Source organism: Blennius ocellaris, assembly GCF_963422515.1.
Source record: "Blennius ocellaris genome assembly, chromosome: 7".
In the NCBI taxonomy this organism is placed as follows: domain Eukaryota; kingdom Metazoa; phylum Chordata; class Actinopteri; order Blenniiformes; family Blenniidae; genus Blennius; species Blennius ocellaris.
In genome coordinates this window covers 17,004,312-17,032,259 of record NC_137656.1, presented here as the reverse complement: position 1 = coordinate 17,032,259, position 27,948 = coordinate 17,004,312, and the positions used below count along the sequence as shown (strand labels likewise).

Below are 27,948 nucleotides of genomic sequence, written 5' to 3'. Positions count from 1 at the left end.
ATGGTCAAAGTCAAATACAAAGGGTGTCCAAGGGTGGTCTGCTACCTTGCTTTAACTACGGTCTATTAGTGAAATGTGATTAATAGTATTAAGATGTGCATGAACCAAGCCACTTGCACTCCTGACTCTAAATGCTTGCAGGGCGTCCTTCAGGACTCACCCATTCTAGATTCTACCCCAGGAGAGAACACTACACCGGTGTTACATGAGGACGTTCGCCCGGGTGTCAGGTAACCGCAGTCCAACCAGGCCTCCTCCGACGAGCACAGACGAGGCCATGAGGATGGGGATGGCCTTGGTGATGCCCACAAGGGAGCCAAAGATCAGGTTCCCCAAAACTGCAGCCAATTTGCACAGAGCATTGCAGAACCCGAAGCCTGTTCCCCTGAGGAGAGCAACACCAAAGAAAGAGGATTAGGATAGTTGAGAAGAGAGAAAGTGAGAGTAGTGTTACTTGTGATTAAATAAAATGTTAATTTTTTCCCCCTTTTTTTCTCCATCTGGAGTTAATTTCATTTATCCTTCCATTTCTTGTTTCCTCTCTGCTCTCTCTTTGCACTATCTCTGGGTATTATTGAATGGTCTCCCTTTACTGTTCCTCAAACCCAAACTAGCCCAGGCAGACAACCTTTTGCTCTAACCCTGGCACCCACTGGAGTCTTCTTGGCCCTGATGTATCTAGGGGTGATTGGGTGGCTGATTTGAAATGGAGCTATAAGAATTTAAATGATAGGATTGATACACTCTCACCTCCTGACTGTAGGGAAGGACTCCGTGGTGACCACATCCAGGGAGTTCCAGGCGGAGATGCTCAGGCCATTGTAAAGGCACAACATGAAAATCATCATGGACTCGCTGGTGCCAAACCACAAGAAGAAGCAGCTGATGCCTGACAGGACCATGGAGCCGCCTGAAGTCAATACAAACATTAAAAAGACAAACTAAACAAAACAAACATATGACAATCTTTTACACAATCATTAGCGCAACATCACCAAAAACAAACATGAATCATTCCTTCATTCCACATCCCTACCAAGCATGGACAGACGGCCAATTTTATCCATGAGGAGGGCCGACACTATGTTCCCAGGAAGAACAGCCAGCGTCCCCAAGAAGTTGATGAAGTAAACCCAGTAAGCGCTATAATCATCGTCAAAGGTCATCTGACATCCCTTCTTGTTGTGGGTAAACGTGCTGTTGACCACCTCTGTGCCATCTACCAACTTCGAGTCATCAATATCTGTCCAAGCACAAAAGGAAACGCAGGTTGAAAGGTAAATAACGTGTATATATAGTTACAAAATCATTTATGTATACTTTAATTCAGTTCACAGCTGAAAATGTTTAATTTTGGAGAGAGTCTTATATCTTAACATCTCACCTGTGTTGAAGAAAAATGCATCAATGAAAGTACAGTTTCTGAAGAAGGAGCCAACCGACGTCACATCGTCAAAGTAGCAGTTCCGAAAGGTAGAGTCAACAAAGGTGACTGACTTCAGCTTCATATTGATAAATCTGAGGAAGTGCAGCAATGTTAGGTTTGACCGCAATTCTCTGATCATTTGCATAGCATCGCTGTGTTCTTATTTAAATGAAGGCACTGGATGATTAACATTTTGGACTGAGAAATCAATCATGTAATTAAGGTGACTTTTCTCACTGGTCATTAATGAAGAGGCCGTTTTTGTGTATCTGGTTCTCCAGGGTGAAGTTGAAGGTGAACCCTTCAATGCGTTCGTTAGTGTGGATTTTCACTTTTGAGGCGTACTCGTCTGCCTGAAGGTGTTTGATGACATCAGGGAACCAGACGGACAGGCCGTAATACCTGCAATCATAATCATGCAGAAAAAACCAGGAAGCCTTTGTTATAATAAAATAGATACTGGACTCACTGAGCAATCAATAGAACAGAGCCGATCCCACAGAATTTCAAAGATTACCATGTAACTTCTGCACTGCAGAGAGAACAAGTTGAGCAAAAGTAGTGTTGTCACAGCCACCAGCTTTCAACCAACTCAAGATGTTTTGTGCAAAAGCATGTGCATTGCTCTTACCCGAATGACAGTGTAAACCACACTATGGCCAGACGCATCATGTTCTCTTGCATGGGATAGTTGAAGCACTTCATCAGGTTCAGATAAATCTAAATAGAGACCAAAACTTGTCATTGTGAACATATTGATCTTGCGTGGTTGACAGGCAATTATTTCAGAAAATTACAAATATGTCAATGATATCTACCCCACGGATTTCAGCCTTCATCCTAAAGAAAGCCTTGGACACTGGATTTCCAGACTCTGACTCCATTTCAACCAACTCATCCAGCTGTTTGGGGATTTTGATCCTGTTTACCTGAAAAATCAATGAGGAGAAACAGCGAAACACAGCCGTTTACGTCTACATTATCCATTGTATGTGAACTCTACCATTTAGTACCTGAAAAATGTTTTGGCAATAGAATCAGTTTTTTAAATAAATATTTTATTATATATTGATATAATGCTCATTTAGAATACAAATATACAAGATATGAAATAAGTACAGTCTTTCTTTGATTTGATGAAATTGCAGCTTGGTGAGGTGCAGTACCTTGTTAAGGTAAGTTTTAAGGCCTGTTATCAGTCCTGCTTTGTGCAGTGTGTCTGTGGTTGGCTATAATTATCAATGAATCATCATTATATTAGGAGTAAACATGTCTCATTTATCAAGTGTCATCGCTGATTGGGTAAGTGCCCTCTATTATTTATGTGCGGATTGGTCATAATGGTTTTCTCTTGAGAGTCTGAGAATCACTCATCTACATTTAGAACATTCAAGTCTAGATTTGAAGTTTTATGTAGATTTTATCATGCAGTATTTATACGTGTGTGTTTCCTTGAAATTTCGTTTTGTCTCATTCAATTGTAATTTAAAAAAAATCAAAGCCAAATCAAGAAGGGGAGTACAGTATTACTGATGTGTATTACAGCACTCGATCAATTCAAGGAACATGCGTTGACTAAGCGGCTTTCCCAAAGTGCACCTCGCGCAGCCAATAAGCCTGAATGACACAAAACAGCTTTCACAACCTTCATAATTCAGATATGATCCTGCATGGTGTAAGCATTAAAACCTGTCCCAGTGGTGGCAGAAACATAAGCCTCTTTGCTTCCCCGTGCATCAGGAAACCCAGCCAGGAGAGCTCGCAGCAGAAACAAACACTCACAGTGAAGACTTTCTCCGGCTGCCCACGCGCTCTCATGTTGGTGTCGTGGATCTGTTTGAGGATCATCCAGGCTTCATCATGTTTCCCCACCTGACAGGCACGGAAGTGAAGAACAGAAAGAGACGAGATGAGATGATGCCGGTGTTGCTTACTCAGTCATAGCAACAGTTTCAGATCCACAATCATATTTGCTGTCCCTTTGATTCTCTTCCCAGATAGGGTAACGTGATGAATGAGTCAGGACACCAGTGACTCATTTCACTTCAAGGTGTAATTATCCTGCAGCAGCAAACCCACTGTCACAGATCACCAGCCTCCTATTTCCCAGATACACGATATAAGGCCTTCTCCCGGTTTTAAATGACTCACACTATTTGCTCCTGCTTGCTCATGTGGATTTGTTGGGCTTTTCTATTTTCTCTGTTAAAAGCACCTCGGAATGACTGGGTTGTATTTGGTGCTATATAAATAAAGTTGAATTGAATTGAATTGAATTATTTCGGACTGATGAAACAGAAATGTCGTGAGAAAGTACTCCAAAATTGCCCGACACAAGCTCAGTGCAAAGCCGATGAGTATTAGCAACCAACAACAATGACACAGCAAAATGGTCCGGCACTCTCAACAACAGGAGTGGTGCAGCAGAGCGAGGGAAGACACGTCTGACTGTAAACATTTGTTCAAAATCTAGATAGATGTGCTTACCTCGAGATAAAATCTGGGACTTTCAGGCATGAAGGTAAGAGCCACCACAGCGCACACGCAAGGCAGGGCACAGACCACCACGAACACCCTCCAACTGTGAAACTGGTACGCTGAGCCCATACTGAAGCTCCAACCTGGGGACAGTAACTGGTGATTATCACCTTGCAAATACAAACCATGAGAAAAAGGATTCAGGTTGTCACAATCAGGAATAATCTCGAAAAAACTTTTTATGTATTTGGATTAAATTACTTGAACATTACCCCATATGTGGTGGTAAATATGCTAATTATAGCACTATTTGGGTAATTAACCCATCATTCACAATGTGCCATACAGATGAATTACACATGAATACTTAGTGTACCATTTGATTGTTGCAGGTAGCTGTTTAGTCTGTTTTCAAGTCACAGGAGGCCATTATAAAAAGCAAATGACTTGCTGAAACCTGATCTAAATGCCATTATGCAGCCAAGATAACACTAAATTCAATTTTTATCAGAGGTGGGACTTCCTGAACTGAAAGCCTGACTGTAAATGTTATGAGTGAGTCTCATATTGCAAAACACAAAGGAGCAGCAAATAAAAGATGGCATTTAAATGGAAGTGCTTGACAGCTGGAGCAGAGTGATGTGTGAGCTCAGAGATGAATGGCTCTGCAGAGGGAGGTGCACGAGGACGGGTTAATTGAATGTGTAGGAATAGAATTGAGTGTTTTCTGCTAAGTTAAATCTTGTTGCACCTGATCTCAGCCCACAGGCAGTCTTTCAGACTCATTAATCATTGTAACTTGCACGCAAGCGCATGCGCACACACACACACACACACACACACACACACACACACACACACACACACACACACACACTGAGGTAGAGTTGCACACACACTTAAAAAAATGAATGTGTGTGCACTGACAGAGGAAACAACACAAATTAATAACGTGCATAACTATATGCAGATTACACTGACACCCCATAATGTTATGTCAGATTCCCGCCCACACATACACACAAGTGATTAAACAAACATACATACAAATTAAACGTGATGCATTTTCATTTTCCTTTGGTGGGGGATACTAGTTTTTACGCACAGAATTACGGAGTGAATCATTCCGAGTGAGAAAGCATCGCTTTTAGTGATAATCAGCACCATTAAAGTCCTTTGATGTAAAAACGCCTGGAAAAAAAATTGGAAATTGCAATTTTGCCTACTTTCTTTTCTTGGAGAACATATGGGAACTTCCATCCCCATTAAATTTAGATGTTCACTAAAAGTTTGGTATTTAAAAAATTTGACATTTTTTGCTTGTTTTGCATTTTCCTGAAGTTATCTAATCTAATGCATCGGGTTGTGGTCCCCATTGTATAATGTGCTGTAAACGCAGGAGTTTTGAGCTCTCAATGACTTCAGTTTTTCAGATCTTTTTGGCAAACTGTACAGAACGGTGCTGCCGTGTCAGTCGTGACCTCCCACGTCTCTCCACAGATCGTGCCTCATGGAGCTACAGCTCCGGAGGGAATAGCACCATTATCCATCAACAGGCGTGGGAGGGGAGTCAAGGGGTGGGAAGGGGGTTAACACTAATGGTTATGCCAGAAAAAGGCTGCTTGGAATTAATCTCACAGCACATTAAAATTCAGCTTTGATCGGCATGCATGTCAATTGAAACTAAAAGCAACCATTTTCAAAGGGTGTGAGTATCGGTAACAAGTGGCATGGATGTGTTCAAAAAGAGACTTGAGAGATGAAAACATCTCAGAAAATGTAAAAATATCAACAAATGAATGTTTGTATTCATGTTTAAAAAATCTTGAATACATGAACCTGAAGTATATGAAGGACATAATACAGTGTGCAGTTATTTAGTGTTATAATGCTTGAAAAAGAACTCCAGTTTTTCTCCTTTAGCTACCCGGGCATATCAAGCACAAAGTGAAATTTGGATATATTTAAAGCGCAAAGCGTTCCTTTGATAGATATATTGAGAAAAATAACTTCACTAATCAGTAATATATATCCTTTCTGTAAATGAACAACAAATATCCAAAATGATTCATGCAATTATAAAAGAAAACCTCTCAGGAGATTCTACAAAGAGTTATTGAATGAAAATGTCTTTTTTGTTTAAAGTTGTTGTACATTTGGATAATTTAACTTTATCTTTCTTACGATAAAAGGAAATGACCGGGAACAATCCATGTTATTTATTCGGCCTTTTTGTTTTAACTGTTTATTTTATCTTTGTTTTATTATACAGTATCTTTCAGGCTGAGTGTTGATCTTCACATTCAGTCTTTCTGGAACATGCTCTCCCGCAACAACGCAATGATGATGATGATGATGATGATGATGATGATGATGATGATGATGATGACTGGAGAAGCAAATAGCAAATCCATAGAAACCGTTTTCAAAAAGACCATACAAATTCTGGATCAAAAGTCTTGGTCATATCATCACTGTAATACTCTTGAAAAATACAAAATGCTAAATTTTCTAAATTTTAAAAACTGTTGCCTTGTCAACAAAGCACTTCATGGTCTTGCCCCGCCCCCCACTCTCTAACCACATTTCAGTAAACCTAAACCCGAGAGGGGTCTCAACACCGGAGCCTCGGCCAGAAGAGACGTTGGTCAGTCCTGCACTCATTTTGTGTAAATGTAAGTTTTTATATTGTGTTTTATATTCCTTTATACATTGTATCGCTTGTGTGACCTGCCTCGGGACTAAAGATGTAAATGAGAAGTTTTACTATAATCTGGCACATATACAATTTATGTACAGTTTGTATACGATTGTCCATTAATGTATGCTGTTCCGATCAAATAAATAAATAAATAAACTGTATTTCACAATATATATTACTATTACTTGTGTTTAGTTTTCACTAAGTTTAAGTCTTTTCTTATAAATCAAAATTTTTTCCAAATGTTTAACTATCCCCTGCATTTTTCTTGTCCTATCTGTTGTCTTTACTTGAGGCAATTTGAATTACCTTGTTGCTGAATTTTGCTACACAGATAAAGCTCCATTATCTTGCCTCACATCGGATAATGATACACTATATGAATGTTACAAATTTGTCTCTAATTAGTCTCACGATAGTGTTTTTTTTCTTGGACTTTTGGAATAATAACCTGCAGACACCTGCCATATGGTTTCTTGATCGGTCTCTGCATTCATTGTTCTGACTTCCTGTGTGTGCATGTGTGTTTGACCGAGTGTGTTGCAGTCTGAAGTGACACAGTAAGGAGGAGAAGATTACAAGGGAAAAACTGTAGCAAAGAAAGAAAGTTATGCAGTCTATTTTCCAGAAATGTAGCTTGACTTCCTGTCCCTCTGGGTTCATGTTTCACCCTCAAACACTAACTGACACTGGAAATCTCATTATAGGGATTATGTATATAATTGACTCAATCTCTGGATGACTGAGTCCCTGGATGGATAGATAGATAGATAGATAGATAGATAGATAGATAGATAGATAGATAGATAGATAGATAGATAGATAGATAGATAGATAGATAGATAGATAGATAGATAGATAGATAGATAGATAGATAGATAGATAGATAGATAGATAGATAGATAGATAGATAGATAGATAGATAGATAGATAGATAGATAGATAGATAGATAGATAGATAGATGTGTCTGGCAGGGGGCTTTCGGAGATATCAGGAGTCAGCAAGTGCAGCAAGTGGAGAAGATAAATGAGAGCTCTGAAAGTGTATTAAATAGTGGAAATTGCATGACACACGGACATAAAAGTATCTCTGCCCAGTGATTTCAGCTCATACATACATACACAACATATTGGCTGTAGGTACTGCAGCACTTTGGGGAAAAGCAAACCCATTGGTGAGTCTTGGAGTGTGTATGCAAGGCACGTACTGTAGCTCCCCCTCAAAGAGAGAGAGAGAGAGAGAGAGAGAGAGAGAGAGAGAGAGAGAGAGAGAGAGAGAGAGAGAGAGAGAGAGAGAGAGAGAGAGAGAGAAAGAGAGAGAGAGAGAGAGAGAGAGAGAGAGACAGAGAGAGAGAGAGAGAAACACCAGTGAAGTGGTAGCGTGTCAAACAGAATGAGGCCACAAACATCCCTTTTGATACAATATCAACAGATCCGACAGTAGAGTCTCCTAATACAGACTTGTCCTGGTTTTAACAGGTTACTGTGAGCGTCTCATCAACAGCTTCTCCGTGTGTCTGTGTGAACAAATTTTCTATATCGGTGCAAGTGATAACTCAATTGCATGCAAGAAAGCCGGAAAGTCCTTTATCGGAAGCTCCAATTAGAGCCTGTGTGTATGTGTGTGTGTGTGTGTGTGTGTGTGTGTGTGTGTGTGTGTGTGTGTGTGTGTGTGTGTGTGTGTGTGTGTGTGTGTGTGTGTGTGTGTGTGTGTGTGTGTGTGTGTGTGTGTGTGTGTGTGTGTGTGTGTGGTGTGTCTTGGTTTTCACTGAAATGACCTCCTCCAGTGTCAAATGTTATTACTTTCAATATTCCTTGAAGAAGACCTGTATGTGTCTGCTGCAGTAGTAAAACGTCCTCAATGCAACATGCATTGCACTCTCTCTCTCTCTCTCTCTCTCTCTCTCTCTCTCTCTCTCTCTCTCTCTCTCTCTCTCTCTCTCTCTCTCTCTCCCTCTCCCTCCCTCCCTCTCACACTCACTCACTGACGTCACAGGTTGGCTAAAACATGGCCCGGCCATAAATCACCTCTAGATGTAGCTTTGTCCTATTAGAGTAAGGAGAAAAACCTAATTATGCTTGATCAAGAAGAACACTCTGCAGAGACAGAGAGTGTGAGAGAGAGAAGAGAGGAGCGAGGTAATAAAAGAAGGGACAGAGTTAGATTGAGAGATGAGAAGAGTACAAAACAGTATGAGAGGAGGCAGTAAAAGAGAGGGACAGCAGGTTCAAACTGTGGGGGAAGAAATAAAAAGGATGAATGAAGAGGAAAGGAGGAAACCTATCTTTTTTCTTTTTTTTTTTTTTACATGACGAGCGCAGATCATAACAAACACGGCACTGTCATAAATCACACCTGTCTCTTCTCCGGCATACTCACTCACCCATTCCAGGCTGTGCCTGCTTTGCAGTATCCATACATACGGTAATACGGTAATCTCTTAACCTCTGCCTCCGTCGACCTGCAGCCACTCAGAGCCATTAAGTGATTGATTCAAATGGGGGGTGGGGGGGTTGGCACTGTAACACACGACCATTGGGGAAACCTCACAGGCTTGTTACTGTAGCATGAAGCCACTTTGCCAAACATCACATCTAAACCTAATCCTGTTAGAGTTCTTACAAGAAAAAGACATTCAATCTGGCACGAGTCTGTTCGTTCGTTATTCACTACAATGTGGCTGCAGTCCCCAGCGCCTTCTCAAGATAGTTGCACAATGATTTCATAAACTCACCATAATGTGGTATGATGGCCCAGGCCATAGCGGATGCATAGATCTCCCCAATCATCCAGAACATGCAAAGCCAGCTCAGGTGCTCTCCTCGTTTCTCCCTGGACAGCACCTCCGCAAAGAAGGAGAAAACAATGGGCACGGCACCTCCTATCCTGCAAAAACCAGAGAATGAGAGGGTTAGAAGGATGATGAAACCAAAACTAGGACATGCAGTAGTAACAAATTAAACTCACAGTCAGTTGTATTTGGGGGGGTATTTGTACCTTTTTTTTTTTTAACTCCTTAAAATAACTGGAGTACCCAGAGGAAAACCCATACCCACCTAGGCCAGAACGTGCAAACTGCACACAAAAAGGCCATGAAAAATTTAAAAATGCAGCTTCAACAACATACTATATCATATTTTCTTTTTAAGTTATAATGCAAACAAAACAGTACTAAAGAATTCTGTGCCATTCAATTTAATATATACATTATTGTCCCATGTAAAACTATGGAAACTGAACATCTGAATGAATAAAACACTCCAACATATCCTGGGCAGTTTCTAAGCCAAAGAGGATGGTTGGTCACTCTACATTATAGGGCAGTAGATAAAATTGTACTCTGTGGGGTTCTTGGAAGACAGAAACAAAATGGAAAAATGTCCCCAAAACATGTTTCTATACAATTAAATCTCATCAATAGCAGGTGCAAAACAGATCACTTGTCACTGGATTCCTGTAAATGATTCTAACATGAACACGTTTACATCTCATACACCACTGAGTGTTTTGAATAATAAAAGAATCACCCTAAATATGATTTACTGTATACAACACCCTGGAGCACATATTAACGTGTTAGCATATATTATCTGACTTTCATTGACTTACTTATTTGGGAAGAATTGTGTAAGATACCAAGTACAGACACTCACCCGATAAACAGCAAAATTATGACGTTTTTGTCGTACCAAAGTAAGATTGTCACCAAGTATTAAAGTTTGCTACTTTTATAGTCGTGAGTGGCTGCAGCAAACAACTAGAATTTTAATTAATACTCAAACATTTGGATTTAGATTTTTGTCGCCAGATAATGAAAAGTATTGTTTGAAATCAACATTTGTTTAAAAAGACACATTTGTTTTGTTTCTATAAATACACAGTTTTGGTGCAAGTCAATTTGGAAGAATGTCTGCTGTTGCCAGTGCAGAAAATGCAATCAAGAAGTAATTAATACCTTAAGCAATGCAACAGTAGTTGAACTTGATTACTAATCATCGGCGTTCTCTCCTCCGTTATTGCCTTCCCTTCAAGTAACATAAGCTCGAAACATTCATTTCTGTAAAGCCACTTTACTATTCAAATCAAAATAACTTTGCAAATTCTAGTTTTATTGCAGACATGCACAAAAAGAACAAAAACAATGAACACAAATATGCACAATTAAACACATTTTACTGCAGACATGATACATAAAAACCCTGAGTGCCAGCTCCTGGTGATTCAGCGACACTGATCATATTGGCAGTTTGGACAGCCTTTTCAATTACTCTGAAGGTCTCTGGAGAGAACGATGCAGATGCAATTACTGAATTAGCTCTTAAAGGAACAGTTATGCTTGCAGTGAACAGACCCTAATAAATCACAGGCCACACCATTATGTGGATGTCATAAGAGGAGGGAAACTCTCTGCCTTTCATTTTACTTACTTTGATACACTCCCAGGGTTTTAAATCCTGCCGGGAATGCAAGAACACACAGAGTGTGCTACAGGCCATTGAGTGCATTGTCTTAGGTTCTTGGTGTTTGCTGTGGTAAAATAATTATAACACACGATGCTTCTGAAGAAAGGTGGGGAAAGCTTTAAATAGAAAATTAAGAATATTTCTTTCATCTTTTCTCACAAACTTAGATGGATTTCGCCTCACACAGGTTAAGTTTTCCTCTCAGATGTACGAAGATTTCCGGCAACAGTTAGACTCTCCTGCTGCAAATGGATGCAGGGTCTTTGAGGTGGGATTGTAATTTACTTGACCAAATACCTCGTCTGCTTTGGATTAACCGCCACTAAATCAGACTTACCCAAAGCCCGCGGCGAGACGGCAGAGTAAGAACAAGCCGTATCCCTGGACAAATGATGACAGGAAGGCAAAAAAGCCATTTGTCGACATGCAAATGAGGAGGCATTGCCTGCGGCCCACTTTATCAGACATCCCTCCCCAGAAGAATGCTCCGAACATCATCCCGAGGTAAACAACGCTGCCTGGAAGGAGATAGAGAATGGGCCTGGTTTGTATTTGCCTTTATAGACAATGTAGTGCCTCACATTTCATCACATGTGTAACAAGTGCATTTTAGTAATGAAGACATTCCCAACAACCCCCACAAAACATGCTTGACCAGCTTTGGAGTGGATACAATGAACTTGTCAGCATACAATTGCTTCTGGAAATCATGCAGCATGTACATCAGAAAGTCAATGAAAACAACTGCACATCATGTGGCAATCAAAACATTCTGGGGGGTTTATGTCATTCAGCTTTTCACACGACCTGTAGTTAAAGCTGCAATTGTGGTCGCCGTGGATATTGCGTTCATTCTCTTTACAGTAACGTCTTATCATAGCTCCGAACCTGTAATGTTCACAGATTATGCATGAAAATTCACTTTAATGACTCCCTCAGCAAATTATACTTCCGGGGCAGCCATTTTGAAATATATACGACTACTTAACACAACGATCTCAAGATTAGTGAAGTGACAAATATTTTTAAACATCTCAGCCTCATAAGTCAAAGTCAGCCAACACTTATCTTGAGTCAAGCCAAGTGTTTTGGTAATCATGTCCTTAAATGCTCCGTGCTGGCTACTAGTGAGAGCTCACATTAAAATCAGAAACCATATTAAACTTGTGCCAGTTACTGCTGATCGTACCGAATACTAAATTCATTGCTCATGAGCTGTTTTAATAAAAAGGAAACAAACACCGATGCTGACTGCTAATTGTCAGAGCAGCATTTCAATCCTAAAAGTAGTCAAGACAGGAAGAGCATGACCCTTATTGTCCTCTTTCACAAGGAGGATATTCCTGCATGCTTTTAATTGTAAAATCTCAATAAATGAAATATAGAAATAAAATACTTTTGTATAACTTCCAAAATTAGACTTTTGGAACTTAAACCACTGTGTTCACCCCCATTAAACTTCTTTTCATCTGACTCAAGTGCCACACTCACATTTCCTGGACTATATATACTGAACCCATGAAGTCTAATTACTTTACAACAGGATGTACATTTATACAAATTAATGCTATTTTTTTTTCCTTGTGAAATTACAGCTCCGACTGAGGATTCAGAACCTGAAAACCAAATGGAAAAACCCTCAGCCTCGGTAACACTGCCCAGCGTTGATGAGTAAATACAGTGAGCGAAGGACGGAAAACAAGCTCTGATCAATGAGGAGACAAATGTGAACGGTAATGCAGAGTGACTTTACAAAAGAGCCTTCCGTGCTCTTTTAATCCCTCTCGTCACAAATGGGATCAATGCACCAACAAAACAGCATTGATTTTCTTCACTGATCATCATGATTCTGCCCCGACGAGAGAAGACTATTATTACTGCTTTAGTCTATATTGTGGCTTTGAGTGTTGAGCAGCTCCCATGGATGAATACTGTCTGCTGTAAGGAGGCAATGCAGCTGGGTTTTTCTGCTGTTTTTTGTTTTTTTCCCAGGCTGAAAAACGGCGGAGCTTGTCAACAGATCAGTAGATAATAATATTGGGATGTTTTCTTTTTATCAATACTAACACATATATTGTACATACATATGAACTTGATCGGGAGGGGCTTGTTCTATTACTGACGGCACATAGAAACAAGAAAACCTCCATCAGGTGACTTTGTCCGTCTCATTACGTTAATAACAGCAGGAAGCACAGCCGCCCTGTAAAGTCAAAACTCAGATTGCTCCGCCTCTTCGGCTGTGAGCAGACATCTGTTTGACTCTCACACTACAAGGTTGAATCCCATCTATCTGTCACATTTGGCAGTCATCTAGATACTCGTCTGAAGGTACCATCCATTCAGTGCTTAAATTCATAGAACCATTCAGCCTATGTGCGCTTCAGCTTCATGAGGCACAAACCAGATGTATACTGTGCACAGATAAACACCCACTGGCTGTCCAGTTAAATGTGACGGATTCAAAGACCCAGTCATCTTTATTGTTTCATACAGTTCAGATATTCTTCTGGTTTGCAGACATCGGCGTGAATCACACAGATACCACTACGTTAAAATCCCCTGACACAGAGGAGTAATAAACCTAGTAACTAATCGGTACACCTCTCATGGGATCGTCCATTATGTAATGAATTTATTGATGTTCTCGGTGACTCCAACAACATGATGTTTGAGCATGATGTCAGCGGTGCCCGCACCAGAAAGGGACGACTGAGCTCACCGCAGTGTAATATCGTTTAAAAATAGCACAGACATTCTCTAACATTACGTGGAGTAGAATTAACCTGCCGTGTCTTGAAATCTGTTGTGCACACTTCAAAGGAATTATACATTTGCTTATGACCGGTATACAACTTCTGGAGAAATGCAGTTCTATTCATTTAGGGACGTTTCCACATAAGCAATGAATATGAATATTTTACTTCATAGCCATCTCCTCATTGGTTTACCGAAATGTACATTTTATATTCAGCATAGCAAAAAGTACTGTCATGCAGAGAAATACAAGCAACAAGAATACAGTTTAACTTAAAAAAAAAACAAACAAACAAAGAAAACAACAACATTTTAACATTTTAGTTGACGTAAAAGTTTCACATAATACAGACAAAAAGTTTGACATAATGTGAGCTCAAATATGCCTGATTATGATGATTCACTTTTTTTATCAGGCTTTCTTAAGAAATTCATGACAAAACCCTCATGACATTCATGTTGGAGCTGTTTGATGTCAATAATAAATGAAAAAGTGGCCCTCCTGGACATTATTTATAACACTTAAGGCATCTTTACATTAGCCTCTGATCTTATGTTGTGCAGTGAGTGTGGTTTACAGACAGCCGTTGTTATGCCGCCGTGAATGCAGACAAACTGTGACAACTGCCACTGCTGCTACGAGCAACACCGACCAACAACCAAGACAAAAGCAGTAGGAAATGACATGATGAATTGACATCACCGCTGCACAAAAACAAATTAAAAAATAAATGTTTTATCTGAGATTCAAGCTGAGGACTCATACAGACCCTGAGTACCACCAGAAAATGACAATGTGTCAGGAGAATTTCAGACAGAAGCAAAAGGTTTTGCCCCACGAGACTGTGTTGAGACGTCAAAACACATCTCCAAGCGTGGCAAATATTCAGCAAAATCCTTTTCACACAGTAAGAACGAGACAAATTCCCCACAGTTGTTTCTTTGAGACTGAAATATGAAACAAAGCACTGCTACAAGTGACAACACACAGACCCACAGTCCATAACAATGCATAAGTTACATGATTATAACTACACTTAATTGCTTTAAGTACAGCCAAAATAGAATTTTTTTTTAAGGTGGACGGATTAGAAAAATGAAAATGGATTCTGTATCTAACACAAATGTACCTAAAAGATTGCGTGTAGCAACAAACGCAAGTCAAGGAGTTGACAAAAGAAAAGGATCATGAGGGGAGGGGAGTTCAGTAATTGCCGGATAGTCAGACAAAAAGAGTGAGGAGGGGAGTGTGGGGAAGGCCCTGGCACTGTGCTTTTTGCTCTGTCACATACTGAGGAGCCCCTTGAGAGCCATGGAGGCGCTGAGCTGCATCACGACCTCTTTTCTGATTTTATGCTTTGATGCTCTTCGCTCTTAGAGCTGCAAAGTCTTTCAGCTTTGCGCAAAACACACCCATTCACTTTTATTCATAATGATGATGCTGTCATAAAGTAGTGTGTCTGGTCCGCACCATGACTAAACTGTGGCACCTTTTTCTGTTTTTAACATTTTCCGTTGATCTCTTTCTCGTCATCCCTGCTCAACTGCTTTGATGTTTTTTTTTATCCGTCACAGCAGTTTGTTGCTTTTGTTGTACCTCCCTTCCCAACCAGTCCTTCACTTCTCTTCCTCTCAGCTTGCTTCTATTTCTTTTGCTTTCCAATTTCTTGGCTCACTTCCTATTTCCTTCCATCATTTCACCTCCTTGTCTTCCCTCTACAATCCTGTAGGAGTCTCCTGGGTCTCCTCTGTCCCCCCCCCCTTTTACAGTATTTGCTTTGGGTTCCTCTTTGCGCCGCTGTAACCATCTCCTTTACGCCGAGCGGCATGTAATCAGATTTGTACTACACGGTGTCAGTTTGATCGGATTCATGCCTCCGTCTTCTGCCACCTCCGCAGAAATAGAGATTGAAGCCTTTTGTCACGTTTAAGTCATATCAGTGGGGGCAGGAATTGAATGAGATCTATATGAAAGTAACCTATTGTAGGGGCTCAGGGTGCGTGGTTTAAAATGACTCACTCAGCACCAGTAATGATCCAGCTATCATTAACATTAAAGCGGCGTTAATTCGCGTGAAATATAGTGATGCTGTCTGAAAGCCAGATAAGAGTAAATAGTTAGGCATGGCTTACTTGTGGTTGATCGTGCTGGTGGCAGCAGGTTTGGGCCACAGAAATACACAGACATTAAGAACCCCCCCACCCCCCACCCCTCCATCACTCCACACACACACGCACATTCTCCCACACAATGAGGAGAGAGCTGCACGATTCAAGTAGTGTAATCTCTGCAGTGAGGCTGCGTTCTTGCTGCAGTTTAGCTATGCTCAGCTGCCCCTGGACCAGGAAGCCCCACACAGCCTGCCAGCTGGCCTATACACGGACAGAGAAAAGGTAGAGGAACTATAGGAAAGGAGAAGCAACAAAGAGAGTGAGAGAAGTAGGGAAGAGGTGGGACATGAGAGGAGACAGAAAGTGAAGCGAGGAGACAGAAAGCCAAGACACATACACAGTAAAACAGATCCAAGGACAAGGAAGGGGGAATGATTCATAACGAAGAGACAGGAAAGAAAAGGAAAGGTTAATGTTTATTGTAAATGTGAAAAAAGGAGAAGAGAAGCAGAGGGGAAAACTGATGGTTTTGGCTCGGAAAAGACAGTCTAAGAGAACAAATAAATAATGATAGGGTGATGTGTTCTCTTTGTCTGTTGTGTCTGAGATGATAGCAGAGCCTCTCCCTCACACTGTTGGAGTACTAAATACCACCAATCTCCACCTCTCTCCTCCCGTCCACCCACACCCGTCTCTCCCATTACTCCTCTCTAACTTGGTAATCTCTCTGCTTCAGAGCTGTCGCTCATCCTCTGCCCCTCTGTTCATCAAACATATTGCCTTTCACAGTTCCTGAATCCTTTCCTGCTTCCTTCCCACATTGTCCACTCCTGTTTGAGGTATTTACCAGATGTCGGCAACCCCTCCTAACCCAACACTTCATCCTTCATTCGGAAGTAATGTTAAAGATTCCTAGGAGATCGGGATACTGCTCAGGCCAAATTGAATTCTGTAATTGAATCACTTTTTTGCTCATTCATCCTATTCAGGCTCTGTGTTTTTTTTTTTTCTTTCCAAACTGCATTATCCCATTACATTCGACTCAGTCTGTGCAGCATGCCTCCTATCTCTGCCTGATACCTGCTTAATGGAGTTGTGCAATACACATGTGATGGAGCCCAGCTCAGGTAAAACGAACCAAACACCAAAATGACGAGTGTCGAAACTACTGAAACTATCACTGAAATGTTTTCAGTGTCTCAAATGGAAAGAAATGTATGCTTTTCCCCATATTGTTAGGATTATCTGTCAATGCAGGCATCCATCTATAAATATTTTATTTTCCTTTATTCAACAGAGCACCCTCTGTGGGTTCAGCCTGGCCCCAGTGATATCTCAGTAACATCTTCACTGATATGTACAGAATATTTACATTCATCCATTCATACACACACACACACACACACACACACACACACACACACACACACACACACACACACACACACCAGGAGAATATGTGCACCACTCAGAACCCCCCCCCCCCATTCATTTTTTGTTTCTGTTTATAATGGTAGAATGAGGTTTTCTTTTTTACTCCCTTTTTCAATTCATTACTGAAAGATTGTTGTTTATGAAAACAAACTCCTGTGAAACACATCTTTTAGTAGCTTCATGCTAGTGTGTGCTTCCAAAAGAACAGAGAGATTTTGAATCCTGGAGGTCATCCTAAAATGCATTTTGATGTTCACAGTGACTCTACATGGTAATACGGGATAAGAATTTCAGTTTATTACATGAGCTAATTGAATTGGAATGATTAATAATGGAACTATATCAGAGATCAAAAACAAAATAAATCACAATGAAAAGTCTTAGCAAAACGTTTTTAGCTTGATCTATATTAAAAAATATATATTTTTGGCTGTTCCATTTTTTTACATTATATAATATATTGGTGTTCTTCAGGGACTGGTTAAACTCAAGATGGTATTATTTTAAATATACTATAAATTTGTCAGCAAATCTTGCAGACATGAAGCTGTTTACGATAAATTTGATAATGAAAAAAATGTAAATAAAAACGCAACCCTTATGAAACATCAACTCAGTTAATTTTGTGGGCTACAATAGAGCAGAACTAATCTGGGAAACTCCAAACCAACCAGGTCGTAGTAATCATGTGGGCTATGCTCTGACATGCACACAAACAGGCATATACACACCAATCATGTTCACCTCAAGAGGGAGGAGCCCAGGGGCAATCAGTAGGAGAAAGAAGTGGATGATGGGGGAGGATGCGAGAAGAAAAGAGAGGCACATAGAATGGAGGGTGAGAGGGATGGACAGGGGGTGAGGGATGGAGTCACGAACAAGGAGAAGCAGTGCGTAGAGCATGAACGCCTGCAGGAGTTTGCTTGGCTGGAGAGGGAGAAAAGAGTTTACATGGATACTTGGAAAGAGACAGAAAAGGGAAGGTGCAGCATAGACAGCATCTTGCGAGGATTTAACAGGGTGAGAGGGGGCGATATCAAGCCTAATATTTCTTAAAGTGTGCATAAAAGATTGTTAAATTTGTACAGATTGCAGCAAAATACTTTTCATGTGACCAAGTGTAGTAATTTCTAACTCGAAATTCTAACCTTCACCAACGCCTCATTCGTTTGCAGAACAGAGTTAGCATCACTAGCATGATAGCTGTTAGCTCAAATCAGTGCTAATGAGGTAGGTCAGGTAGCTACATCAAAGTGAAACAATGAGCAGGGAGCATCTCCATCGCAACAGATGCTGAACTCCTCCATCAGGTGCCTCTCTCATATGCTTTGTATGGGAAATTCTTTCGCAGTTTTTTTGGAATTCATTCAGAAACGGTTAGCCATTAATGTCCCAAAGTCTAATCGATTGGTCCTTGAATGATAACAAATCATCCCTGAAAATGCAATGCAATTCGGGACAGTAGTTTTTGCGAAAAGTTGGTAAAATACATACATACAAACCAATAAATGAATACACACAGATGAAAACATTACCTTCTCTGCCCAACTTTTGTTGGTGAAGATAACTAAACTCATTTACCCACTCAAAACCATTTCCTTTAAACTTTCCATCGCAGCCTCCACTTTGATAGAAGCCCTGGCGCATGCACGCGTCAGATGTTGTCGTGTTGATGTATTGTCATGCCTCAGTGTGGCAGTTAGTATCTACGGGCTGTGTGCTTGATTTAATGTCCTTTCCACTCTGGTACTGACACGGTGAGTCAGCCCCAGTACACAGAGCTCAGTGGTGATGGATTATACACCTGCAGCTACTGGGACTGCTGAGACTTCCACCTCAACCCGCAGAGCACACAGGGAATACCAGCTACACTCTTAATACCTGACATGGAGACCAGTGGTCCGAAACACCTCGTCTACATATAAGATAGAGCGTGACATATACTGCAGGCATACAGAACAAATGCTATTTTTCTCGAATCAAAACATTTTTGAGAAAAGACGCAGGGCTGAGTATTATGTTCCAGTTCTACATACACATGTGCGGTGTTGTATTAATACTTTACAATAAAATGCGAATATTCTATGTCTCACACAGCAAGTTTCCATTCAGAACAGTAGTAAATAGTTGCAAGTTCATCTTTGTGGTAGCATTTCTCCCGGGCCACATCCATATTTTGGAGATAAATGTAATCAAATATATTCTAATGTCCGTTCATTTTTGCTGGAAAATGTGACAGCTGTTACTAAAATGACAGTAATTGGTTACAGAAGTAGCCTGGGAGCAGGATTTCTTGTTCGGAGACAAAACCAGTCTGACAGCCACTGAAAACCATCCCCACAAACCAGCTTAAAACCTGAATACAAAATATGTCCACACAAAAACATGTATACGACTGGAAAAGTCAACAGTGTTGTTATCACTAGGATATGTATTATTATTTTAAAATCATATCAGAGTTATTCAGAGTGCAAGCATCTCCCTCTAACAACTGTTCTTTTATGTTTTCTGAAAATCATGTTGTGTTCATGAACTATTAAACCAGCTCTACTAAAATGCCAGTCAAACTTAACACACCAGAGACAAGAACATATGGTCCTAATGTGGCCACGGCTTTGAAACTGAGATGGGCACTTCCCGTCGTCAGTCCCCAGACCGGCATTTATTTAATGTTTCCCTGGTCCAACACACCTGAATTTGATGAATGTGCGAGCATGATGCGCTACAGAGAGCCTGACAGCAAGCTACTGATTGCAATCAGATGTTTTTCAGCAGGACAACACCTGATACATGCACAACAGTGGCTTTCCAGGACCGGGAGTGCCCACCTCTGCTCCAGAAGAACTGGATCCTACATTTCCCACATTGCACTGTGTATCCACTCTGCTTGGTCAAACATGTCTTTCACACTTCATGACACGCACCGATAATCAGCTGAATACTTTGTGATTGAATGGGATCTGCATCCTCAGTTGTGACCACAACTTGACATGCTCAACAGCATATAAACACATGTAATGCTTACCTAGCCACCCCGAGCTGGAGTTGGGCACGCACATGTCCGTCTCTGCACTCGGCAGCACAAAGCCCACGACGAACACCTCTACCCCATCAGACATCAGTGCCAGCCCGAGCACCAGGAACAGCTGCCACTGGAACCTCCCATGGCCGCACTCCTGGATGATCAGCTCATATTGCTGGGCCAGCTCTTCCTCATCAGCCTGTCTCTCCTGCTCCAGCTCATGGCGGTCTCTTGTGGCGTCCGACATCGGTTGTCCTAAAGCCACCTGACCCTCCTTATGCTTCTTGTCCCTGGCGGCAGGGATCCCTTGGTACTCGCCCTCATAGATCTCATCCTCATCGTCATGGCCCTCTGTGGCATCACTGGAGCCCTCCTCATTGTCAGGGTATCCCTGTCCATCCTGTTTCGGGGGGTTGCGGTAGAAATCCTCATCCTCATCCTCTTCATCCTGGAATCGGCTATAGTTACGGTGAGCGGAGCACTCGTCTGTTGCTCGATCCACAGCCTTGTTTACCTTCTTTGCTGCGTGCCGCTTGGCCTCCTTGACCATGTCTGTGGCCCCCTTAACAAGTGAAGTCCTGTTATTGTAAGTGTCCTCCATTGTGGTTCCACCAGCAGGTCTTTACAAGGGTTGAGAGGATAGTTACAGGTAGAAGAAAGAGGGAAGCGATGGAAGAGGGTTGAGTGTAAATTGTTTGCGGATTGCAAAAATAGTGAGTACAGCAGGCCTCGAGATGCAGCAGGAAAGAAAACTCTTGAGTCTGCAGTCACCACAGGAGATAACTCGCAATGACCATGGCAATCATTGACCAGCCTGAAAGACATGGGGGAAGGGGAAAGGAAAGAGAACAAGTGAAAGGAAGGACAAGGAAGACATGGGAGAAAAAAGAAAACAGTCAGAGAAAAGGAGCTGTTCATCTAAAAATGCCCATATCTCATGTCTACATTCATCACTAACCCTGACTAACAGTTGACACCTCACTGACAGTACATACACCCTTTTTAATCATATGCTTCCCATTCTCCCAGGGCTTTTAATCATTTGGACTGGTGCAAGGAAAAAGGCTTTTTTTTTTTGGCTCATAGTTTTTATTCTAAAATGAATATTTGATTTGCAAAGGCACTCTCCTTGTTCTATTTTTCATGAGAGTAGTTGAGTTTTTAAGATTTCACCACAAAATCTGCTGGCTCATGATCAGTTCTGAGGAACAGAAGCTAATAAACAAGGCTCTGTCCAAAATTCAATTTGCCCCCAATAAATAGCTCATTCATCATAATGAGAGTGACGACCCAACTGGAACCACACTGTCATATTCAATCCATGCGAAAAAATGGGAAGGGAGTATTACTCAAGCTCATATACATACAGAAAATGTCTGTGTGTTGCTCTCTCCCAATGTTATTAGTTTGCATAATGTTGTGTTTTTTACATAGATAAAATATCACATACACCGGCGAAACATACACACAAAGAGATTCCCAGAACGATTATCTTGCCCTCCCACACATGCCAGTCTCATATGTGAGCGTCAATGCAAACAGCATGAACAGGAAAGCCCCTCCCGGCGTGGCAGAACAGTGATGCAGTGATGGGAGGGAGACCCCGGCCTCCCGTACAAATGATGCAACACGGTTTTCATGTGGGCTCCACAGGATCTCTGTGTGCTGTTTATTCTAATTGATTGCACATTGAGCACAGATACACAACAATTATTTAAGATATACAGTTTCATCGAGCAATTTTGCAAGTTTTTCATTGCTCACACATCATAAAACCATTTAGCTTTTTAGATAATGTACAATGCAAATTAAGGCACATACTGGGGAGGGTCAGTGCTGTCCAGTGTCCAAGAATTGTATCTGTGCGTGCGTGTATGCGTGCGTGTGTGCGTGCGTGCGTGCGTGCGTGCGTGCGTGCGTGCGTGCGTGCGTGCGTGCGTGCGTGCGTGCGTGCGTGCGTGCATGTGGTTGAGGTTGTGTGCACTGTGTGCGGTTCCAGTGTGTCTAAGAGCTGCTCACTACAGCCTCTAATGAACACTGAAGCCTTGTCAGGAGGACACAAATCACAGGCCCAGCTCCAGCTCCCATAATGCAATTTTACTGGGCAAAATGACACTGCTGATTCAAGGTGACTCTACTAATCCCTTTTGGCTCATTTGATGACTTATGTGGTTATGAGCACACCCTTTCGCACATAGACTGATCATTTTAATGCCTTCATTGACAATGGAGGTGCATTGGATAGTGGCACAAAGATCATCAGGCAATATGTTTTGGGGTTTTTTGTGAAAGAAAATCTGCATCATGGAGAATGACAACATCTATTATTTTATTCACTTGTCTGTCTCAAAAGAATGAGATCAATTTCATTAAATTGTTGTTTAGTTACTATGTTTAGTTACTATTTTGAACATGAACCTTCATTTTTGAGCACTGATTAATCTTCTCTTTGGACACTTTCTAAAAAAAAAAAAAAAAAGACCATTTCGATTTCCTCAGCAGACAAAGAAACTGCTGGCAGCACGTCCGGGTTCACTGCTCTGAATGAACTCTTAACAATCATTGTCATCGCTGGCTATCACAAACACTTTTTTTTTCTCCTTGAAATGAGCATGCCATGCATACACCCACAAAATGATGGCTTCCTGTCAGAGAATCAAAAAGGGTGAGGCCGGCTGTCAGTGGTGATGAAGCTCAGGAGAGACCCGAGCACAGAGGCGACCGGCCTCACCTGACCGCGGATCACAAGACCCCGACAGCGCAGACAGCCCGTGTGATAGGAGCAATCACAACCCACTGCCAACAATGCCAAACAACTGATTTCTGCCACAATCTGTTTTTTGTTTTTTTTCTACATTCTCCCTATATTCCCTCTCAGGTTTCCTGTTTGGTAATTTTCCTCCACTCTTCATCCTTTACAAACTTAAGTGGGGAAACTCTGAACAGCTCTGTTCACCATGTATTTACCTCATCCATCATTTCAGATCACTCTTATATTCTTTTGAAAGTAACCAACCTTAACATTTGATCACAGCTACCCTGGCAACTTGGAAGGGGGAATTAAAATATCATGACAAGAAAGAGGTTATATCTATCAAATGTCCCGGGGCAAAACTGTTTCCTACCATTTACATAACGGGAGTTTATATAGTCCAAGTATCCCTGCTGTGAACCATGTGAGGATGGTAGAAAATAGGTCTTGCTCTAGCAATACCCACTGTCCACATGATGGATGGCAGCCTTGTTTTCCTTCAGCCTCTTTATAATACGGGGAAAAAGTCTAGGTCAAGTACCACTTGGCTTCGATTTCTTTTTTTCTTATTTTTTGCATAAAGATACATAAAGATAAACGAAGGTATTAGAAGAACAGTTTAGGCCATGGATCCAAGTTAAAGTAGCAGTTTGAGTAAAAGAAAATAAATAAATAATATCCAGGTTTTGTGTTTGACAAAACGGCTCCATTTTGATATTTTTGTGTGTGTTTTCTATGAAGAAAACAAGAAATTTTGGAAATGTTAAGTAGTAATAGTCCAGAATAGTAATGACAATCTAACCCAAAACACAGTATATGGAGTGTTGTCATCGTCATCTCATAATAACTAATTACCGCTGTAATCTATGTGGATGTTTTCTACCAAACGATGAGTAGTTTCTTAACACACAAGCAGACTGGTGGCAAAAAAACACACAAAAAAAGGATCTATTTTTGTGTTAGATTTCATGTTGTGTGACCAAAATCTTGTGGTGGAGACCAATTCTTAATGCTTTTCATGAGGACATAAAGTTAAATCAATATCAGCCTTTCAAATTAAGTGCAGTGCTTTAATGAAACATAGATTTTTTTTTTCACAGCACAAAAAAGCTATTTCTCTAAACAAAGCGGGTGTGTACTTATTTCATGTCACATCTATTCAACAAATGTGCATAAAAGAATAAATGTCTTTAGCCACTTAAGCCACTTGCACACTAAGAATCACAAACGCTTTCCCTCTCAGTCGGGTTTGACTCGTCTGCGTCTGCCCTTTCAAAGACGTGCGTAAGCACTGTGCCATGACGGGTGGTTTGTTCTATTAGCATCAGAAAATGCAGGCCCAATCTCTAAGTGGGCAGAGCCACACGTAATCCCATCAAAACGGAGAGCCCATGACCTCATCTGGAAGGCAGAAGCCCATCCAACCCAGGCCGTCTTGTGTTCGTAGATTTCATCAAACACTGATGCCATTACTGGCTCAGTGGAGGAGGAAGAGAGGGCAGTGCTTGTGTATGGGCGATAGCTTTTATTCCTGAGAATAAAATAAATAAAATCCATGCTTTAGAGATGCACACGTGAGATAGATTGTGACAGGCGAGATACTTGAAAAGAAAGCACAAGTAATGTTATGCAAATGTGTCCGTATGCATAGACATAATATAGATATGTGTAATAGTTCATATGAATCAAGATTTTAAATAGTTACTTCTCCTGTTCTGGTTGTAGACTGTCTTTGTGTGTCTAAAGTTATAAAACAATGAAGATCATTAAAACTATACCAATGAATGATAATTCATAGAAATAGATAAACTGGTTATTGATACTACTATAACAAAACATTTGCCATTGGGCCGTAAAAGGCAGCAGAGACCAGCCTGTGTTGCCTGCTTTGCTTAAATATCTGTGTGATCTTCTTGGGATCTGCAGTACATGGTCTGCCAGACATCACTGCTGACACACTACATAGGAGCAACCGTCTGCTGCAGACCTTCTGCGTAGCAATGACGCAATAAGGCGGATTAAAAAAGGGTGTGGTGCCAAGATGTAACACTTCCAAGGCTGATGTTTCACAACAAACTGTTCATTTAGTCAAAGATAATGTGAACCTCCTTCAGAAATCAAATCTATTGTTAAGGGATATTTTAACATAAAATATCTTGTGTGCTACCTTTCTTTTTTCCTTTTCGTCTATATGTGCTGACAACATGTGTCCACATGCTGCTTCTTTTCTCTGGGAAATTGTCACTGTCACATCAAACTTTGAGCTTTTAGTGTTTTCCGTCTTCTCTGTAGTGAAAGTCCAGTTTATAACTCACCTTAGTCTTAAAATAGCTTGTTGTTAGAGAAAAAGCATTGACAAGTCATCTCCTGCTTGACTTGCATATATTCTTATGAGTAGATCCAATATATTATGAACCCTCATGTCACTGTAGTTTACCATAGTAGGAGGGGGGGGGGAGAAGAAACTTTGATATTAACTTGAAACCAATGATAACTCATCCAAAATAATTAACTCTGCAGCCTGCAATCACTTTACTTCATCTAACCTGCTTTCATTGATGGACCTTCAGTGTGAACTACTACAGCAGCCTTCAGAGTGCAAACGGAGCACTTTGCCACAGATTTCCAGTTCACCGGCTGTGTGCCTGTCAATCGTTCACTGCCTCTTGAGGTGCAATTCATGGATGAGTCAGTTGCCTGCTCCCGCATCGCATCCTCTCCTCTTTTTGACGGCAGTGCTGAGTGCTTTAACTGCCCCAGGGCATCTGGCTGGATTGCACTACAGCGTGAACAGTCCACAGCCAACAATGCAAAAACTCTGCGCAAGCCAAGGACAAGTATGTCACTCACTCAAAGATGATAAATAGAAGAATATATATATATATGTGTGTGTGTGTGTGTGTGTGTGTGTGTGTGTGTGTGTGTGTGTGTGTGTGTGTGTGTGTGTACACTCACACACACACACACTACATATATATATATATATATATATATATATATATATATATATATATATATATATATATATATATATATATACACACACACACACACACACACACATATATATATAAATGTATTTCCTTGATCTCTCTTCTGAGCTAAATTATTAGTTAAAGCAATTAATAATGCGTGTAGCCTTCTTCCAACCACTGAAGCTAATTACCCTTCATTTCTGCATGAGGAATATGAACTTAGAACAAACATCGCAAGCCAAAAAAACAGTCCAAACTTTTACCAATTGACGCACAAACTTATGAATAGATAACTACTTATTAATTGTCTCCCAGTCTCGGTGTTTGTTGGAGGCATCGTGTCAAATGGCTTCGGAAATCATGCAAATGTCACGTTTAAACTGATAACACAGGACTGAAACAGGTATTAGAAACTCGTAAGTGTTACAGTCAGCATGTTCCCAGAAAGAAAAAAGTAATTACTTACCGTCATGTATGGCGAAAAACGTGGACTGAGCTGAGAATCACCCATTGCATCAGACTCTGTTTTTGCTTACAAGAAGAAAAAAGAAAAAAGGTCTAGTGGGTTTTCTTTTTTTTCTTTCTTTTTTTTTTATCAGATAACGTCAATGTTTCTTTTTCTTTCTTTTTTTTTTTTTCGTTCTCGATGCAGTCCTCTCTGGCTGCAGCACTTCAGGAAAAGGAAGGGAGCGACAGAAAGAACGCGAGCGATGGTGGCAGGAGAGGGGGAGCGAGAGAGGAGGGCACTCTAATCAATAATGGTATTTCATTGAGTGATGCGGGTAATTCCGTCTGATGGAACAATCTCGTTAGGTGACTGACGTGAAACACTGCGGCGCATGAATGCCAAACGCACGAGGGAGGTCTAATTTAAGCTTTCGCGCAGCCACGATGGGGGTAGCCCACTATTTGTGCTGAAGAAACACTCCATGCGGTCTTGGGGAATAAATAGGACTTTCACTATGGAGGAAAACGCGGATCGTGAAGTGGAGTTTCATCAAGAAGTTTTCCACTTGTGAGTTGCAGTGACAAAAACAAACAAACAAACAAACAAAAAAACATTTAAAATGTGGAACAACAGTTTTTGTGAGTTTTGGCGCCTCCAGTTGCTTGTTTTATATCCCAGCAAATGTGTGAAGCCATGCATACGCACATCGTTTGCACAGTTTTATACAATTCAGAATGGGGTCGACAGGTTGTTAACGCCCTGGTCAGGTAACCAGTCCATCACAGGACCAAAACCACACACTCGAGTTCACAGTGACAGGCACCAACGCGCTGCAGTCATTTGAACTGGGGGGGGGAGTCGCTCTCCATGGTGCTGAATGACCCGCACCTGCACGCTGCAGCGCTGGGTCGTCCACTTTACATCCACGTGTGTGCAATAGTTGTTTGCAAGTTTCATAAACACGGTTCTTACTGTATATACGTAATACTATAATATCATCGTGTGCACATGGTGAACCCTCTGAATGAATACCCACGCCATTAAATCAAACATATAATTTTGAAGCATTCATTAATGCAATATGTAGAGAAGACAGGGAATGTGAATTCAAGTATAATTACGACATGTCTTAAGTGGTACTGGGTTAGAAAGAAAAAAAATACTGATGTCAGTGATAGAACACAAACTTTTACAGAGTTCCAACCTTATTTCTTTGACTGCAACTAATTACGTTGTCATTAACATGTTGTAAAAGAATAATTACCAATGTTCAAACAGGCATTCACTAACAAAGTAGCTTGTATAAACATTACACACATCAATACAACATAGGGATTTTCTCTGTGGGAATACTAAATTTATTTAAAAAAAAATAAAAA

The 27,948-nt window shown here is 40.9% G+C and overlaps 1 protein-coding gene across 1 annotated transcript; it reads right to left on the bottom strand.

Moving 5' to 3' along the window:
• Window positions 1–201: 201 nt before the first annotated feature.
• sv2ca (synaptic vesicle glycoprotein 2Ca) lies at window positions 202–20,995 on the bottom strand (the record flags this gene model as incomplete). Its single annotated transcript, XM_080499788.1, has 12 exons — window positions 202–385; window positions 751–910; window positions 1,037–1,243; window positions 1,385–1,518; window positions 1,664–1,828; window positions 2,058–2,146; window positions 2,245–2,355; window positions 3,209–3,298; window positions 3,914–4,047; window positions 9,341–9,492; window positions 11,407–11,587; window positions 20,398–20,995. The coding sequence occupies 12 exons, from the start codon at window positions 20,993–20,995 to the stop codon at window positions 202–204; spliced, it is 2,205 nt and encodes a 734-aa protein (XP_080355914.1).
• Between the last annotated feature and the right edge of the window lie 6,953 nt (window positions 20,996–27,948).